Source organism: Rhipicephalus sanguineus, chromosome 4 (genome assembly GCF_013339695.2).
Source record: "Rhipicephalus sanguineus isolate Rsan-2018 chromosome 4, BIME_Rsan_1.4, whole genome shotgun sequence".
In the NCBI taxonomy this organism is placed as follows: domain Eukaryota; kingdom Metazoa; phylum Arthropoda; class Arachnida; order Ixodida; family Ixodidae; genus Rhipicephalus; species Rhipicephalus sanguineus.
Genome location: NC_051179.1, coordinates 20,327,848 through 20,346,665, shown reverse-complemented (window position 1 = coordinate 20,346,665; position 18,818 = coordinate 20,327,848). Strand labels below are relative to the sequence as shown.

General features: G+C 47.0%; 2 protein-coding genes across 2 annotated transcripts; one reads left to right on the top strand and one right to left on the bottom strand.

The window, feature by feature from the left end:
- Window positions 1–2,814: 2,814 nt before the first annotated feature.
- Window positions 2,815–4,314, bottom strand: LOC119389559 (uncharacterized). The gene has a single exon (XM_037656875.2). The coding sequence runs from the start codon at window positions 4,238–4,240 to the stop codon at window positions 2,879–2,881; it is 1,362 nt and encodes a 453-aa protein (XP_037512803.1). The 5' UTR covers window positions 4,241–4,314; the 3' UTR covers window positions 2,815–2,878.
- Window positions 4,315–4,637: 323 nt separating this feature from the next.
- LOC119389558 (pre-mRNA-splicing factor SPF27) lies at window positions 4,638–18,544 on the top strand. The gene is made up of 6 exons (XM_037656873.2): window positions 4,638–4,776; window positions 4,948–5,040; window positions 5,151–5,221; window positions 7,910–8,122; window positions 16,560–16,640; window positions 18,230–18,544. The coding sequence occupies exons 1-6, from the start codon at window positions 4,702–4,704 to the stop codon at window positions 18,486–18,488; spliced, it is 792 nt and encodes a 263-aa protein (XP_037512801.1). The 5' UTR covers window positions 4,638–4,701; the 3' UTR covers window positions 18,489–18,544.
- The last annotated feature ends 274 nt before the right edge of the window (window positions 18,545–18,818 follow it).

Genomic DNA, 18,818 nt, shown 5'->3' with positions numbered 1-18,818 from the left:
CGCGCGCGCGCTCGCGATCACACTGAAAGCAAGTCGCACGTTCACAGAAAAAAAGAGACAGAAATCGCCCAGGGCCATGATGCGCGATAAGGCACGCACCTTCTAGCCCCTTTCTTTTCGTTCGCTTCGAGTTTTAAAGACGATACTCTTCCTCGGGGAACTTAAACATTTTTGGGCTGTCATTCTGTCTGTCCGTCACACGATTCAGCAGCGCGGCTGAAGTTTTACCACTTCCTCAACGCCCAGCCATCTTCCAACACCTTCCATAAGCGCTCATGCGTGAAAATCGAAGAGGCTCACGTGCTCTAAGGAATAAGGGTTATAGTACAAAAATATAATGTGCTTACCTTTGCTGGCTTCGGTGTCATGGCTTGGACGCTTTGGCGCAGGTGAAAAAAATGACGATATTCTTTTCTGCGACATGACCGCACAACTGAAGCGCCAAATCTCTTCGCGTCGGTGCTGTTGCGACTCGGGTAGCGTAGCCGTTGGGACCACGAGTGGGTGCTCGACCACGTCGGCTGGCGCGACTCCCTAACAATCGGACCGGCACGGCCTTAAATTGGGTAGCAGTCTGTAGGACCGCCGTCAGAACTGGGCGCACGATTGTTGTTGTTTTCTTGTTTACTTTGAGCGGAAAACTTGGGAGGCCACGCCGGTCGGGATGCTGCGCTCATTCCGGCGCGCGGCGCGACTTGGGCGGCTTTTGGTCAAAGCAGATGCGACAGGATGGGCCCTGACCGCAGGCTTCGAAGTGCCTGCGCGTCGCCCCGCAAAGTACTTGGGCTCCGGAGATGAGGGAGCCTATCTGGTTTCTTGTCGCACCCAGGACAAAGGAGCCCGCTCCCACGCGGGCGGCGGCTGGAAGGGTTGGAAACGCCGTCGTAATGACCTCCCTGATTGCCCAGCAATGCCTTCCGGCTGCGCATGAATGGGCCGCTTCCAGGCCCCGGCGCGGCGGTGACGAGGTGTCGCATCAGTTCGGCCCCACCGTTTGCTCTTCGCGTGCTTCGCGGTCGCCACCCAAGAAGGTACAAGACAATGCGGCCTGCTTTTTCGGCACCGCGCGGTCGTCGGAGGCATTCGTCATCTGTGGCCTGCATCAGGCCGCTCAGACGGCGGGTAGGCCCTGGACGCTCGAATGCGTGAACGGCGAGGAGCGGGCACACTTCGCGGGGTTACGGGCGCCCGGTCGGCACCTTTGATAATTGTTTGCGCGCTGGCATTCCTTCGGCGCGGTAACCATTTCCGCACTTTGCTTCACAGTCTGGTTCGGCAGAATCGCTGGAGCGGTAGTTGGGGTAACGAGCCCGTAAGTGGGGCCACGTGTAACGTTTTGCGCGGAGGAGGGGGGGGGGGCAGAGAAGTGACCCGAGGGTGGTCGGAGGGTGGTGTCCTTTCAGCAATGGGTTTGACATGCCACCAGGGTTGTTTTTCTTAAGGACGTTTTTCTTTTCTTTTCTTATCACTGCACGCGTACATTTGACAGCGAGTCTACTGAAAGGAAGAAGTTTTATATGTACATAGAAAAATAAAACATTTCATTTTGTGTCACTTTTGTATTTAGTTGTCGCATTAACAGCGAAAGCAGTGAGGCACGGAATGCTAAATATTTTTTTGTCGCGTTCTTTTCCGCGCGATTTTTTGTAACCACGGAAAACAATACGTGAAAAAAAGTACTCGCGCCTTGCGCTAAATAAATGTGAAAAATAATCCCTGGGGATTAACAGCTCATATGAACTGGGGATAAAAAGATCATTCACATGGAGTCTGTGAGCGGAACGACTATTCGTCTGGCGAGGTGATCTGTGAAGACTAAAAGTTGCCTTGTAGAAGTAACTGCATGGAGAGTAAATGTTAGATCCGGGGACGTTAGTCATTAAAAAATTAATGTACTTAAACCTGCGTCGCCTTGTAGAACTCCTAGGTTAGGAAGAACACAATGGCAGGCGCCGGCTGCGTGAAAGTAGGGTAAAAATAGGAATAATCGGACCAGAGTCAATTTTCTTTTTATTGTTCAAAAAAGAAAAAGAGTGATACCCTGTTTCACAAATTGCATGGTTGAAAAAAAATCTTGCAGAAAAGCCACCATTCAGAACCTTTTAACTGTCCATGGTACTGTCGTGCTCGAAAAAAAAATACAATTTAGGCGACATCCTGGGTGGTTTTCGGTGAAGGTGGTTATTTCGCACGGCGGTGTATAATAGAACGAAAAAAAGAAAAAAAAATTCACAGGGGTGGCGGGGAGGCTGAAGCCCAATAAATCTCACCCCCCCCCCCCCCGGGCGACGCCCCTTGTCGGTGGTGAAAGAGAGCACGAAAAATTTCGGGGGGGGCTGAAGCCCCATAAGCCCCCCCCCCCCCCCTGGCTACGCCCCTGCCCCTTTTTACAGGTTTCCTTCGTCTAGGGTTTTACCACATGCAATTATGACTACCCACACGCCTTCGCACATTTTGATTAAATAAACACTATAATTTGTTTTGTGATCTAGTACTTACTTTATACAGTAACGGAAAAGTAACGGCGTTACTTTTTCACAGTAACTGTAACACGTTACTTTTGGAAACTCTGTAACTGTAACTGTAACAGAGTTACTTTTTTGGCTTAGGTAACTGTAACTGTAACACTGTTACTTTTTACTGGTAACTAGCCCATGACTGGTGTAGACTTGTATGTACGTACATACATCTGCGCACGCGCGAGCTGCTGACGGCGCGTGGTTGCAGCGCTGGCCGCATCACGATGCCACGCACTCTGAGATTTCCCCTAAGTGTGAAACAGCCTGTACATACGTACTTTCATTTTCGTAACTTCAAAACAATATGACGAACTTTTAGAAGCCAACAACATTTATTTTCTTTTCCAGCAACCAAACTTTCAGGGATGCTTCGCGTCGTCTTTCTTTTGCTGGACAACAGGCAGTGTGCCGCGCGCTTTAAGCATTCTAGCGGTTTTCATTCGAGAAACGAAACGCGTCGGGTTAGTATGGAATTCAATGAACAACGCGCGCAGCAACTTCAGGTTCCCGTTTCTCTTCAGGGTGTTGGCGCGCACGCCATCGTGCCACTTGCTCATGCTGCCCTGACAGCGGGCCGTCATGTCGGCTTCGAGCCTGTCGACGAGTTCAGTCATGCGCTCCCTCCGAAGCTGCATTTGATCGAGCTGGTCGACTATCGCGGCCATGGCGGCGACAAGTTGGGAGCAGCGCTGGTCGAAGACAGCTCCCACTGGATCGTCGTCTAAGCACACCGAGGTGGCAGCAGCGGCGGCGGCGTTTTCTTGACGCGCTTGAACTGCTTGAACGTTGTCGGCAGCCGCGACCAGCGACTTGCACAGTTGTACTCTCGAAGCGAGGGAATCGTGCAAGTCGCAGACGCCTCGAATCACAATGCCGACGTGGGACTCGCGCTGCTCCACGTTCTCGCGCGCGCCACGTAGCCGTTCGCCTTGGGCCAACAGCGTCCTCACGTACACTGCTCGCTCCTCACGCTGGGCGCTCAAGTCTTGGACGTGCACGTAGCGTCGGGCCTCTTCCGCGTCCAACTTCGCCGTCAGTCCGACGTAACGCGCCAGCTCTTTCGGAAGTTCCGTCTCGTCTTCGTCTTCCAGGCAGCCGCGCACTTCGGTCTCGACGAGGCGCGAAAGAGCGATACGCGAGACTTTGAGCAGCATACGGTCCAACACAGTGGGACGCTCCGCGTAACGCGCGTCGCTCGACGATGCAGTCCACGGCTTGGCTTCCGCGCACATGCCAGTCAACTTGCTTACGAGCTCGGCACAGTATTGCTCTTGGCTGCACGCCTTGTACTCGACGCCTTTGCCGGAAACCACTGAGGCGATTCGCCGGAACAATTCCGAGTTGTCTTCGTGCGGCAGCGGAGCGCTGTCGCCGCTTCCGCGGCGCGTTGGTAGCGGCCGTCGAGACGCGGCGACTCCAGTACGCTTCCTGGCGCACAACAACTTCTTTTCGGCTTCCAGATAGGGCAAGAGCGGATCAGTTTTGGACTCCTCTTCCGCCGTGTCATCGGGGGAGGCAACCAGTTCGCTCACCTTGTCAACGACTTCGTTGACGATGCTATCTGTCCCGCCCAAGTCGCTAACGGCGCCGAACCGTTCCAGTTTGACGCGTAGCTCTTGTTCAGCGCTATCCATGTCTTCCTTGGAGGGCTTATATACGTCCATATCTTCCTCGGTGGAATAGTAGTGGTCCATCTCCCGGTTTGGGCTGGCTGAAGGCATTTCGAAAGTTCGTGGTAAGTTTATCGCGCACCGCTCAAAACAAAACAAGGCAGCTTGATGCGTACGGCAATGGCGATGCCAAACATCGCGCGGGCAATGTTAGTGATTTGGACTGTCTCAGCGGACATGTTAAAAGCAACTATAAGCTATGGACTTATAAAAAAATATTTTAAAAACAATTTGGATAAAAAATTAGTTTTGTAAGTGTAAAGTTATAAAGTGAGAAGCAAAATGCGTAGTCGTTGCAATTGCAACGTGGCATATTCAAAATATAAACCAATGCTAAAACCAACGAGTTTCAACAATATTTTTGGGGGGATTACCTCGACTAAAACCGAGAAAATTGCGTTAGAAGCGTCATATTTTTTTAGGCCACGTGACACCTTAGTTATGCGGTTATGCTTTTATCCGTACACAGTCGCATCCAAATCCGAGCGTAGATTTTGCTAGAAATCGCGAGCATGGCTGGAGAGGTGATCGTCGACGCGCTGCCTTACATCGACCAAGGCTATGACGAGCCTGGAATTCGCGAAGCCGTAAGTTTTTGGATTCCTAACGCTACTGCTAACTAGTCTGCATGCCTGTGCCTCTAAATTTTGGCGCAAATACCCGTTGCGTATATGACTTTGTGAAGTGACAGATGAGAACTGCGTCATCGCACTGTCCGAAGCTACGATGTTTACATTCTTCAACTCTCACCTTTCCAGGTCATGGCGATGGTCGAAGAAGAGACGAGGCGATACAGACCTACAAAAAATTACCTGGAACATTTGCCCCAGCTGTCGCTGCATCAGTTTGAGGTAATAATGATGCGTTCGAATGTTAATGTGACTACTTGGCTTGTGACGATGGGCGCTATTGTAGCAGGCGCGCTTTACTGATCTGTGTTTTTTTTTTTTTCGGTTTGCAGAGCGAAATCATGAAGACGGAGTTCGAACGTCTTCAATCGAGATTGCCCATGGAAATGATGAGCATGAAACGGTGAGTCGTGTTGCCTTGATTCGCTTCTTCGATTAGAATGGAGCGAATATTCTGCCGGGAGAATCGCGCAGAAGGAATTGTGCCGGTAGCTTGGCCTCAATTGTTCGTTTAATCCATTTCGCACGGATAACGCAAGACTGTCTGGGAACGTGCCACACCGTGCGCTATCGCATTTACTGCTTTAATGCTCGCTCCTCGTATATATTATACTCTGGTAGCCATCAGATGGAAAGCTTTCGTTCAGCCACTGCATTGTTTCTCTGATAGCCGCTGAGTATAATCTGCCGCTCATTGAACAGTTTCGAACAGTTTCAAAGAATCACTTACGGTAGGAAAACTGTAATTTCGTCTCAAAGATAACCACTAATAGCTTGCTCTCTCATTCGCAATATCTTCGCCAACTGCGCTGCGGGTGGGTCGAACAGGTGAAGCGTGAACCGTTGGGCTAGTTTAGTTATTTATTTATTTATTCACAAGACGCCTAAGGCCACTATTGCGTGGGTATTACGTACGGGGTGGCTGCACGCGAAAAAGAAGAGAGAGAAAAGAAAATCAACACTAGTGCATGAAATACAACTTTCAGACATGTTAGACAGAAAAAAACAAAGTAAGGTATGTAAAACATGAAATTATTTCATCTTAGAATGACAGAGAGCTGAGCTAGTTGGTAAGTATTCATTCTAAAAGACTGGGCGTGCAAACACAGACACAGGAGAGAAGTCAAGACACCAAAAACGCCGACTAAAGACTGCAAAGGTGCAGAATGGTGGAAAAGAAAGAAGGCACGAAAGCTTATCTACGCATGCCCAGGCAATAGGTGAACCTATCAATCCAGCACGCATGGGGTTCTACGTGAAACATAACTGTTAATGCATTCGATTTCTTCTTTATGCAAGTTAATCGACAGTTGACTCACGCATGCGCTACCACTATTATAGATATGCCGTGCCTAAATCATTCGACGCGTTTCTTCATTCCTGTGCCTGTGCAAAACTGAGAATCCATCAAATTTCGGCATGCATTTACACTCTCGACAAGATAGTTATATGCGGATTTCGTGAATGATGCGCTGGCGGACTCTCCTCGAAACCACATGTTGCATTGCTCTGAACTGTACCAGAAGCACTGACCAACAAATTTTAACGAAAAAACAATAAGATGAAATGCTCAAGGCCATAATGCATGGCAGTGTAACATTTTGGCACCTGTTTACCCCTTTGCAAACACTTCCTGCATGGCTTCCAGCATGCTCGTAGTGATGACAGTAATACTCGCCTCATGCGATAACTTCACCTATACTCGATATATTCGAAAAACGTTTGTGGTACGATATTCATGAGGCAACACAGACCAACAGTAATGTTGTGTTGGTGTTTAAGGGCACCTTTAGTGTTAAAGATAATCAAGTCATTTTTATTTGAAAACCTGTGCCAGAACTTCAAATTCTGCTCTGGAGGATTCACCAAAGATGAAACAGCAATGTGTGCTAGAAGCATCTGGAATGTGAAGCTGAGCGAAAACTTCATTGTTTGCGACCAGAACTGTGCAGTCTATCTTTGAAACATGCGGTTGAGGACTGATTCTCTGCATAGCACAAGTACTGGTGGAAACTCCAATCTTCTCTTGTTTCATGCAAAAAAAGAAGATCGTGTGCTGATTTTGTTTCTATCGAGAAGTGCTTTTGCAGTATTTATCTTTAATATGTATTCGCAGTTGTTAGAAAATTTTTCGCGTGTAGACATATTAATTCATTGCATTTCTTTCTTCTTTTTAATGTGTCTGCAATAATAATGGCTTTGCAAATTTGTATTTATTATGAAAGATTTCCTTTTTGAAGCTTGAAGTGTTTGGAAATGCCAGTTAGCTATTACAATTCGTAATGATGCATGGTATACCTTGTTCTTTTGGACAGAACTATATTTGCTTACTCCTCTGTCAATTACCGCATTTTCCTGTTTACAACATGAGGCTTTTGTTTTTCACCCCTAAATTTGTGATCGTATTTTTATACACTGGTATGTCATACTATATGCAAAAATCATGCACACTAACCATGGGTGTGGATTTTGTCTTCGGGGGTGCAAACACGTTGCATAGCGACGGGAGTGGGGTGCAAGTGCCCCTTGCGCACCCCCCTGCCAACATTTATAACACTAAGCAACAACTGTGTGCTTTGTTTTCTTTTTTCTTTCCATTTGGTGATTGATTGTGAAGACAATCGGTACCTTCTTGCTGTGCAGTGAGGTGACTGGTGAAGCTGCTGCTGTCACGACTAATTAATAAAATTTAGTGCTTTGTATCAGTACGACACTTTCATTTGTATGTTCAGGCTTGTCCACTCTTGGGGTGAACACTGCACAGTGTGGCAGCGCGGTGCAGAGTGCCGCTGCATCTGTTGCGGCTGTGCATCGAACTGAAGTGGCACAGGTGCACAGGGGTGCGCTGCTCTTGCTGTATTTCACAGCAAATAAAGAACAGTGCGGTAGCAGATGACACCAAGCACATCTGCATGCTTGTGTTGCACCACTTTGATGCGTGGCCACGTTGAGCAGTGTTCCCCCTAAGAGTGGACGTTAACTCGTTTTCCTGGGTTAAGGAGCATCCATCTTGATTAGGGCAGATTCACACTGTCGGTGACGAGTTTGTTCTTTGTGATGCCGGTTTCATATATTCTTCGACGGTTTCCAGATACGAGCTTCCGCAGCCGCCTGCTGGCAAAACGACTGACGTCGCGTCCTGGTCGGAGTGCGTCGACAACTCGTCGGCGCAGTTGGAACATCAAGCCACCCGTATTGCCAACTTGGAGCTAATGGCTCGATTTGGTGCCGAGGCCTGGAAGGGCTACAATGCTGCTCTCGTTCGCATGCTCCACCAACTGCAGCGCCAACTGCAAGAATTGAGGTGAGTAGCTTGCAAAGCATGGTGCTTCTACAATAGAAATAAATTTGCCTTGTACGAAAAAAGAATTGTTCGAGGGGCTCGTGTCTTTCTTAGACACCACCAATGAAACCAACAGTTAAGCCAAGGAAAGCATAAGGGGCATTGTTTCGTGTGTGTGTGTGTGTTTTTTTTTAACTGTAGTGTAATGATTATGGCCTGAATTCAGGAGAATTAAAGTGGACGAAAGATTACCCTTTCCATCGGTGTGAACCGTACCCACAACCTTTGAATTACACGTCCAATGCTCTGTCAATTGAGCTACGAAGGAGGGCGCTTCTCGTCCACTTTGTTGGGTACGCTTAAGGAGGGACGAGGGTTTTGAAATAGCAAAAACATTTCAAATCTCAACTTTTACTCACAATTTCGAAGTATTTGTAGTCCAAATTATGCTCTGCAAAAATATGTTATGGAATTATGGCAAATTTTCTCAGCTTTGTTATTTTTGTGTAGTGAATCTGCTTTACGGAAGTTTTGAGGAGGTTTCTGTGAACATATTTAAACAAATTTGGTATCATTCTTTTCAGCAGTACCTGAACTACAGGCTAAAGCTTTTCTTTTTTGCTGAACCTTGATGCAGTTGTAATTATTTGATAAGTACCAGCTACTTACTCGAAGCTAACTTTTACCTTCCAAGTTTTAAAATTATTTCTCAACAAACAGCTGTTTGGGTCTCTGGGCAAATGCAACAGACTCAACTGCTGTATCTATTGGAAATCACCTGTCTTGAGAAATATGGGATGTGACGTCAATCTTGGTGTTCAATAGAAGGGTCTTGTATCCTTTAATCTACGAGCGTTTGTGGGCTGTTTACCAATCCGTCCTTTTTCATTTTCCTCTGCTGCCCTCTGTCGTTCTGGTAGGGGCATGGTGTTAGAATAGTTTAGGTGGAGCGACGGCGCATTGGAATGAGGAGAAATCAGGGACCTCTTTCCCTTTCTTGCCGAAAGGAGGCGCGCGCGGGACGGTGGCCACCTAGCTATACCCAGCACAAACCTGATGCTTCTAACATTCGGTGTTTTAGCGTGTTTAGCAATATCGCAAGGCACTGTGAGGATTGTGTGGTATTGTAATATCATATACATAAGTTAGATATAAAGACTTCGTAGTGTTTTATGCATGACGGTTCGGCATGCGGCGTGAAGCTCATAAACACCACCTTCGGCCTCGGCAACACCGTGGCCTAGGCGATCGTGCCCGCATTTGTCTACAAATGTAAATCTGCAGTTGCGTGACGCGTGTTGAATTCACCCTTCATTTGCCCACGAAAGATTAATTAATGTATTTGCGGTCAGCATCATATAAAGAGCAGGTGTCATGTTAAGGGGCATTTCGCATATGAGATCAAGTGAGCCTTCAGAATCTTTTACTACAAACCACTTATTTGCAATTTGTGTAAACATTTGCGAGAAGATGGATGCTTTGATATAATGGAATAAAATAACTCTGTCTTTCGGGGCGTGCACTAGCAGGTGACGCACCGCTCCCACGTCGGAAAATACAGGACTGAAAGAGAATGCAATGAAGTGGGCGACAGCTTGTGGCCGATGACTACGAAGCCGCTCTTTGACATATTCAAAATAAATAGACTGCAAGATATATACTTTATGGTGCGCCACGAATTTTATCACAGTATTGGCACAATCTACGAATTTTACATATTTTTGCCTGAAAAAGCTGCTTTAGCTCGAGTATTGTATGGTGCGGCTAAATGATACGAAAAGAATGTTTCCTCACAAGAACGTTTCCTTTTAAATAGCGCTTCCCATGATTTGGTGACAAATCGCGCATCAAAATGTTTTACCAGTGCCTCCTCTATAACTTTCAGTGCCTGGTAGAACACCCTCCCGCGGCCGTCGGCGCTTGCGTTTCCCCCGCTCGCCGCGACTGCGTGGTGGCGCTGTGCAAACAGGGTCGCGCGCTGAGCCGGTAGTGCTGGTGCGGGCGCGGCCAAGAGCGCTTGTTTTGCTTTGCTCTGCCTTGACACGTGCGGTTGGGTTTAGCGAGTTGAATGCGATCGAAGATTTTTTTATCCTTTGTCATGACCACGTAGCTTGCATGAATTGCGATGTCGTACTGCTGCGTGCCGCTGTGCAAGTCGGACGAAAAAAAGAAAGTGCCTGGACTGTATCCATCTGACCAGCTCCTTTTTGTCCTTGATACTTTGCGAGCTTTTGCAGACGGTGCGCTCAAAGGCAACCCAACTTTGGCAAAGCCATTCAGTACCTTGACAGAGTACACAGTTCCAGCCCTCTGTGCATCAAGGCTCCTTAAATGCCAGAGTGATGGCAGCTATGACCACAGGGTGCGACACGTGAACCTCATCTGTATTTACTTCCTCAAGCCACTCCTCTCGAACTATGCGTTTAAAGGGACACTAAAGAGAAACAATGAATCGGTTTAGATCGATAAATTGTGCTCCGAGAACTAATGTCGTTGACTTCGCCATCACTATAGGTTTATTAATAGAGGAGAAAATCGAGTTCAAAGTTTTATTAGGGTGATTCCACGTAAGATCGAACAATCGATGGCTGGTCGACCTCTCAAATTTATTTCAAAATTTTATATATTATTGCCTGATGAGTGGAAAGAAAGAGATCCGCAATTTGTTTTGCCGCCAAAAATTTTTTCGAAGCACAGGAAATCAATAATGACGAAGAGGTGGAGTAGAGCGCTCATCCGCTCTGCTGTTTTGGCCAACTTTCGTTATGAATTGCACAAAATATATTAAAGTTAGGTAGCTGAAATTTCTTTTACTAAATATATGCATGTTTTTGCTTCTGCTCAGGTATTTTTAGTTTTGATGTGTAGTGTAGATCTTTTTATAAAAAACCTCAAAATAGTCCCAGGAGACGTTATTTTCTTTACTTTGAAGGTCTTTATCTCGAAAAATCCTTGTAGCAGAGCGACAAAAATTGCGCATTACGTTCTTCGCATCCTTATCTACCCCACTGCCGAATCTTATATTTATATAACTTTTCAGTAAAGAGACATGATCGGGCTAAGTTAAAGAAAACACCGGACAATGAAAACTTCTGACGACAATTAAAAAAAAAACATTTTTCATATTTCTTAAACTTTGTCCACTTATTGTCCTCCACATCAGCTTTCATAATCATTGAAAACATGTAGCATAATGTCGTTGCACTAATAGTTACGACCCCTCCAATGAGACCATTGGGCAAGGATTGGCAATTCCGACTTCTTGCCCAGCAAGTGTATAAAATGCAGGCAGGATTGAATTGCTTTTTTATTAAAAGACCAGCAGGTACCGAAAAAGGTGTCGCCGATACTGAAGACGTTAATTTTGAAATTATTTGGTCACTGCAGCAGCCACGAGCGCGGGGCTACCGAGCAGGCGCGCGCGCACCCGAGATGCTCGTTGTAAGAGACGGCGCAGTGAGAGCTCGTTTCCGCGTCCTCAGACCGATTGAGTTCGAAACAGCAACACCTCCCGGGTGACTTGAACGCACGTGCACTGGAGCTTCGCTATTCTATCCGTCCTCTGTTCGCATCGCACCTAGGCGCTGATAACAAGGCAGAGATGGAAGCAAGATGAGAACTCTATAAGGGAGCTATGAGCGCTCGCTTCACGCACGCTGCTGCCAGAGAAACTGCGCTGCGCCAGTTGCGATCAGTGGAAAGCATTAACGTGGCGCTCCATTGGCAAAGCAAAATATGGAATGTCAAAGGAAAGAAAAGCAAAACTATCGGTAACCGGACGCGCTTGCCTATTTTAGATGTCGGCAGCAGACGGCCTGAACTAGCCGCGCGTTCAGAGCGCTGTTCACACTTCATTCGGCGCGGATAGTTCTTGTGCTTTGCTCTTACTCTACTCCTCCTGTGCGTCTCATGGCGAGAAAGTATAGCTCGGAATGAGTGTATTGTGGAGACTACCTTTCGAAGCACAAGAAGCTTAAAGGAGTACTGACACGAAATTCGTCATCTGCTCGTGGTGCACATAAACAACGATGAGTGAATTGTCGTCCTGTGACTCTGGCAGTGACTTCTGCGATTTAGGCTGCATGCAGGACGCAGAACTCGCATACTCGGGGGAACTGTCTTGACTCGTCGGGATAATGTCCTTGCAGTGGAGCTGGCTTGCAGATGCTCAGCGACGAAAACTTCAAAGTAAAATTAAAATATTTTATACGTGTTCTCCGACTCCAGTGTGTGGACAGCGTTGACACTGCAAACCAACGAAACAAAAAATGTCCCTTTTTCGATGTCTCAAAATCGTGTCAGTACTCCTTTAATTATTGCAAAGAAGCCAAAATTTCGTAGAGTCACCGACCTAGGCATATACGCTTTGAAGAAACGTTTAACGCCCGAAAGGTCAGTGACTGCCAGTGAGACGGACTACTTGTGCTACGCGTGCTTTTGCTACCACTGCAATGAAAGATCTTCACGGAACGCACAGTTTAACGATGACATTCTTATGCCCAGATCACTGCGACTACCGGTGTACGTGCGTTCCAGTCACCCGAGAGGTGTTGCTGTTTCGAACTCAATCGGTCTCAAGAGCTCAAGAGCTTAGCGGTCGAGTAGGCCTTGCTTCTACCGATCATTGTCAGCATCTCAAGATATCCTGAAGTCGAGAAAATCGGGAAACAAAACTAGCGGCCGCACCTGCGCAAGTGATGCGCGGGCAGCGAGCGAAAGACCGCGAAACCCTGTTTGGGTGGCGGCGCCTGGCGGTGACCGGTTGTACTCGCGCCGACGGTCGCGCCTTTTGTTCTCCTCCCCATCCACCAGGCACTGAAAGTTATAGAGGAGGCACTGGTTTTACACAAACAAAATTTGTTGTTTGCAACTCGCGATTTTTCCGTGGAATAGCAGTGGCCACATTTTCAAGCGGTCACTACCCTTCGGAGCAGCGAAAAAGCAAATTTGCTCCGTGCACGATTTGTAGCCCGAGATGCATCGCGGCAAACAGCACTTCTTGCCCATCTGGACAATATAAGTTGTGTAAATAAGGACACGATGAACAAGGATAAGCTATTTCAAATAGGCTAGCATTTAGGCGGCAGGCATTTCGACTGGCGAACGTATGTGCACGAATGGGGCCTCGTCTGGTTTGGCGTGTTAGTTTTAACGGGTCAGACAGTGACGTCACGGAATATGGTGTCACTCCGAATTCCTGTCATTCCCGAAAGAAAAACTGGAAAGCAAATGGTTAGGACGCTGAAAAGGAAACGGGCACGACCATTTCACGTTTGTGCACCCAGAGCAGGGTACAGAGTTCTACTTCTGCTACTGCAACAAACAGCATGTCTGTGACGAATAACGAGAGGCAGAATCAGAATGGCACATGGTGAGTCATGATGGATTGGTCGGTAAACGGACGTTAACCTTCACTAACACGCGCCAGCCAGCACGTGTAAACGTTTCAAAGGCGGCTGAACAATAACTAACACCGTGGGCGGCTGCTTGAATCCATGCAATATGGTGCATGCACAACGACAACCCATGAAAGGAATTTCTAACCTACCATTGTCAAATGTGTTGCTTTCTTCTTACAAGCATCATATAGAGAGACGTCAACCCCCCTCACCCCCGCTTTCTTTTTCAGGGAATACCTTTTTGTTTTTGACTAACCCAGTTCCGGTCCGCCACGGTGGACCAGTGGCTAAGGTGTTCGGCTGCTGACCCGAAGGTCGTGGGCACAATGTTCCGCTGTCGCGGCGGTCGCATTTCGGTAGAGGCGAAATGGTAGAGGCCTGTGCGATGTCATTGCACGTTAAAGAACACCAGATGGTCGAAATTTCCGCAGCCCTCCACTACGGCGTCTCTCATAATCATATCGTGGTTTTGGGACGTAAAACACCAGATGTTATTATTAACCCAGTTTGTCGCGGTGGCCTCAACCAATTTGCCACGGTGGCCTTATTTGTGCACGAGCTAAAATATTTTTGAAATTCGTGTTCACCTGTAAACTCATTATCGCTGTTCGCAGAGGCTATATTTCCTATGTGTTTCCATCTGTTGGCTACCGCCACTGAATTTCTTGATGTTGTGCATTTACTTTCAAATCAGATTGATATGTGCGGTTACCCTGATAAAAAAGGAACGGCCAGCATTTAAAGAGTTGTCGCAAATGCAGCTTTGTAAGCGACGCGGCCCCCGTTGAAGCGGCTAACCTGAAGCCTCGATACACCCAGCGCACCTTGTCGGAAAAAACGCGAAGCGCGACCCTATGTTTGGCGAGGAGGCTGCGTGGCGGAGGCGGAACGTCGGTACACCTAACCTATTCTAACACCGTGGGTAGGGGTTTGGTAGGGGCCGGGACAACCGGTATTGCCAGAAGCAAAGCCTCCGAGATGACGAGACGTTTCGCGACTTTTCCGCTAGGGGACAGCACATGCGCGATGGTGTCGTGAAAAAGGCAGATTGTTATCTGTATCTGGCAAGTTGCAATCGATTATGTTGCGTACGACATTTGGGAAGAACTAAGTCTTGTGAATTGTTTGTGTAAAATTTGTGATGTTCGGATAGGCCAGACCAGTTGCTTGCCAAATTGGGAGGCACAGAAGATACATATGCAATAAACCACACCATGGTCAGTGATGTCTCGGGCACTAAACATGCCTGAAGATATGCAAGTTTGTTATGTACCGTCCGCACTTGCACTTTGTATGTTCAGACAAACATAAATGTTAAGTTTTGAGAAATTCACTTGTGTAAAGAATGCATCCTTAACGCTTCTCTGCCGACTAAGACCTGTTTGTTGTCAGAGTGTACGATCTTTAACAGGTTCCTCCATGTTGTCGGTCTCATGCTACAAATCTTACGTGGTCGAACCCACTTGTAACAGTATTCAAGTGTCACCGAAATTCCATTGTTATAACTGATAATTGGTATAAACAGGTTGCATGAAAAAGCTAAAAAGGGACATTGCAGGCTGTTGTGCGAAAACTTCAGTATCATATTGGACATGCCAACACGCATCGATAATAAGGATGACACCGAAGAATAGGCAAACATGAGTATATTCTGTGAAATGCGAGCAAGTAGCCATGGCCGCTTATCAGCTTGAGAGATCCTGAAACACTGGAGTCAGATCGCCACAAGCATCACACCACATGCTTCTTGCTGGCTTGTAGTACGAGAAAAACTCCAGGTCTGTCAGCCTTGCTTGTTTTATGTGAAGCTTGCTTAACATCCTCCTCCAAGTCGTCCAGGTGCTCTTTGTAGTGCAGTGGTATATCCCTCATGAAATTAAAGCCCTGGAGGAACCCTGTGATCTACAGGACCTCCTGCGAACACAACGTTGATGCAGCCTACCCTACCACATCATCACTGCCATGGTCGCTATTCGATGAAAGCACGTTTATGACTGTCGCCTTATTGGGCCAAAAGTTTAGATGTTTCTTAGTGCGTCGTTTGCAGGTAGAAACTCTTCAAGTCCCGAAGTGCCCTCGTCAAGTGTGGACCAAAAGTGAGGCATCAGTTCATCAATGAGAGCTTCGCAGGCTTTGTATGAGTCACAGCTGCCATCTGGCTGGAAGTCGACGTTGTTAATCATTAGTGCAAACTGCTTCTCCTTTGTGGCCAGAATCGGTTCGGTGATGGGCAGGTTCACGGGACAGACACCAAGAAACCACTCGTAGAGGCCCTCTTTCACCTCGTTATAGGCGCTTTGTCGAATGCGTTTGTGCCCCTTGCCTACTGAGCAGCTTTTCTTGTCAAACTTCTCTGCCAAGTAGATGATTATCAACACTGTCAGTTGTGATAGTTCATATTGCTCCACCTAAGTTGCCCATTTTTCTTACCATCTTTGTGGTGCTTCGCAGTAGAGCACTTGATTTCCAAAGCTGTAGCTGTGCAGTCCCTTTTCACTGGCAACATTGTGCAATGCTGATTATCAGTGGGTGGATCAGCCACTTTCTCTTTTGGTGGCAGAGAAACCACATGGCCATACGACTTTCAACACCGCCGAGAAAAATCAGCGCAAGCGATTTTATCTCTTGGGAGAACTGTGCAGAATGAGGGTCCAATGAGGAAGCTGGAGTCAGAAACTTAACCCTTGTTTCGGACAGTTCCTTATGTTTTATTTACTCACTCACTATTGCCTGAATCAGCATATCCAATTTTTTAAAGTAACATAACCAAGTGACAAGGGAAAGTACCCACCTTAATCTTATTTGTTTTCGTTCATATCAGCGAGAAAACTGAAGCTTAAGTTTCATGGCTTACTTTATTTATACATAAGAACTTATGCATGTGTGTACATTAATTCCATTTGAGAGAATGCGTCGATTTTCGCAGTTAGATTTTGGGTGTGTGTCATAATACCACAGTCCTTGCTTCGAAAATTTGCACCTTCTCTTCGACATGGTGACAGCAGGTTCATCTTGGTCATGCTGCGCCTTCTGATTGTTTTTACTTTTCTGTCTCACAGGAAAGAGATTCAGGAGGTGAACTGGCAGCGGAAAACAACTCAAACTGAGGCGGGTGAAAAGCTGAAGCACCTGGAAGCAAGGTAAGAAAATAACCGCGCAAGCTGCGATAATTACACAATGCTGAAATATTTGTGTGCTTTTTGAAGTTGAGGTCACATCTTTCATCTTGGACTGTGCTATAGGACAGTCTCATCCAACAAAACGATGGCCTTGTTATTGAGCTGCCAATTGGTTATTTGGACAGTCTTGCAGCACTGTCCCCTTTTGGTTCCCATGACCCCATAGCTTTTTCGCTACGAGGTGTTGCAAAGTGTGCAGCTATGGACCTTGTGTTGCACACACATCTAGAAAGGCTCGCTAGTACACTGGATTTACACGGTGACCTGCCACGCTGACATAGACCGTGGTTGTAGGCTTCTGCACTGCATTGGCCCCCACAGACCCGTAAATCACCACTGTACTTTGTACTGGAATTCCTGTGCACTCAAGCCAGGCATTGTGCAGGGCATCATTGTCAGGCAGCGCTCGTCTTTCCATTCATCAATTTGGTGCTTTTGCAGCCGAGCATAGCATGCATGGATGCCTATTAGTTCTCGCAATACACTGTGACGCCGTGTTCTTGCATCTAATCGGACCGCTAAGCACGAGTGTGCTGGAAAGCGAGTGATTTGCCACTTGCGAATTGTCAACTATGGCCCGCAACACGTGTTTGCACAAGCGTGCAGCACTACGAGGAAGAGCAGAACCAGTGCGCAACTGTTAGCGGACTAACTGGAACTTGTAGGTTGTTTGACCAATCAACAGTATCTGCCCATGCTGACATCACCAGTGCACACTGGTGACATCCCAACGAGCAATGGGGATACAGGAGGGTCCCAGAAAGGAGCACAGGATTGCTTTTTAGGTTTTGTGACGCACCCACATTGCATAGCGCTGCCGCGCTCGGCATAGTTGATTGTGAAGGCATTCTGAACTCAATCAGTATGAACATGCGTTTTTGAACTTTAAACGTTCAAAAAAGAATTTCAGGGTTCATTTAGGGGTTTCTTAACGCCTGCCAGAGTGAACTCTAAGCAATGTCTACCAACCGTACAGGCTGGCACACCCGAAGAAGTGCTCAGTGTGCCACCCCTTGGCTGCGCTCCTGTAACGTATTTATGGACTGAAACTCTATAATTTAGGGTTAAGTAATGCACATAATTTCATTTCCAGCATCTACAGTTTGTGTCATATAGGCATAACTTTGACTTGAGCACTTACAGCGGAGACATTACCTTAATCAACCAGCTTTGCAGCCACATGACGTGATTATCAAAGAGTGCACATAGCAGTCATTATACTAAAAAAAAATGATGTCTTTTAATCCATGAGTACTGCACATGGGAACACCACATTCTGTTTCACCAACCATTGGGAGCACTGGTGTCTATGGGAATTTGCTGCTAACCTCAAGGTCACGGGTTGAATCTGCACAAACCATCACCGCATTTCGATGGGAACAGAATGCAATAACACTTCTGTACTTTAAGTTGGCGTACTAAAAAACCGCAGCTGGTAGTAATTACCTCAGCACTCTCTACTGTGTCATATTTCATATTGAACATGCTGTTTTGAGACTTACAATGAACCCTGTAATTAAAATTTCGTTATATTTCGGTCCCTCTTTTAGCTGGGTCAGCCTGGTGAGTAAAAACTTCGAAATTGAACGAGCTTGTGTGGAGCTGGAGAAAGAGATAGCTGGCCTGGAAGCTGACTATGACTTGAAGAAGAAAGCGCTTCAGAGCCAGCAAGCAGCAGAACGGAGCGAGCCTTCAGACAAAAGCCAGAACAAAGAACAGCCAAAGGAGGAGGAGGAGAAGATGGACACAGCAGCCGGACAACCAGAGTCGACTGAAGAGGCTCCATCCGATGTAACAGCGGTGGATTGATTTCATTTTGTTGACTGCTGCATTAATCTATGTAATAAACGCCATCATTCACCTTAGGTTGTGTTTCTTGCAAGTAGGATGGGTGTGCTGCGAAGATTACATGAGAGTGAACAGGTTCGATGAAATCGAGAATTGCCTCGCCTCGGTGGTCCAGTGGTTATGGCGCTCGACTGCTGACCCGAAGGTCGCAGGATCGAATCTCGGCCGCGGCGGCTGCATTTTCGAATGAAGGCGAAAATGTTGAGGCCCGTGTACTTAGATTTAGGTGCACCTTACAGAACCCCAGGTGGTCGAAATTCCGGAGCCCTCCACTACGGCGTCTATCATAAT

What these genes read in the sequence shown, in the direction of transcription:
- LOC119389559 (XM_037656875.2), bottom strand. Translation starts at nt 4,240, where the DNA reads ATGCCTTCAGCCAGCCCAAACCGGGAGATGGACCACTACTATTCCACC.
- LOC119389558 (XM_037656873.2), top strand. Translation starts at nt 4,702, where the DNA reads ATGGCTGGAGAGGTGATCGTCGACGCGCTGCCTTACATCGACCAAGGC. An exon ending in TGTCGCTGCATCAGTTTGAG is followed by an intron (nt 5,041 to 5,150) that starts GTAATAATGATG and finishes TTCGGTTTGCAG; the next exon opens with AGCGAAATCATGAAGACGGA. An exon ending in GAAATGATGAGCATGAAACG is followed by an intron (nt 5,222 to 7,909) that starts GTGAGTCGTGTT and finishes GACGGTTTCCAG; the next exon opens with ATACGAGCTTCCGCAGCCGC.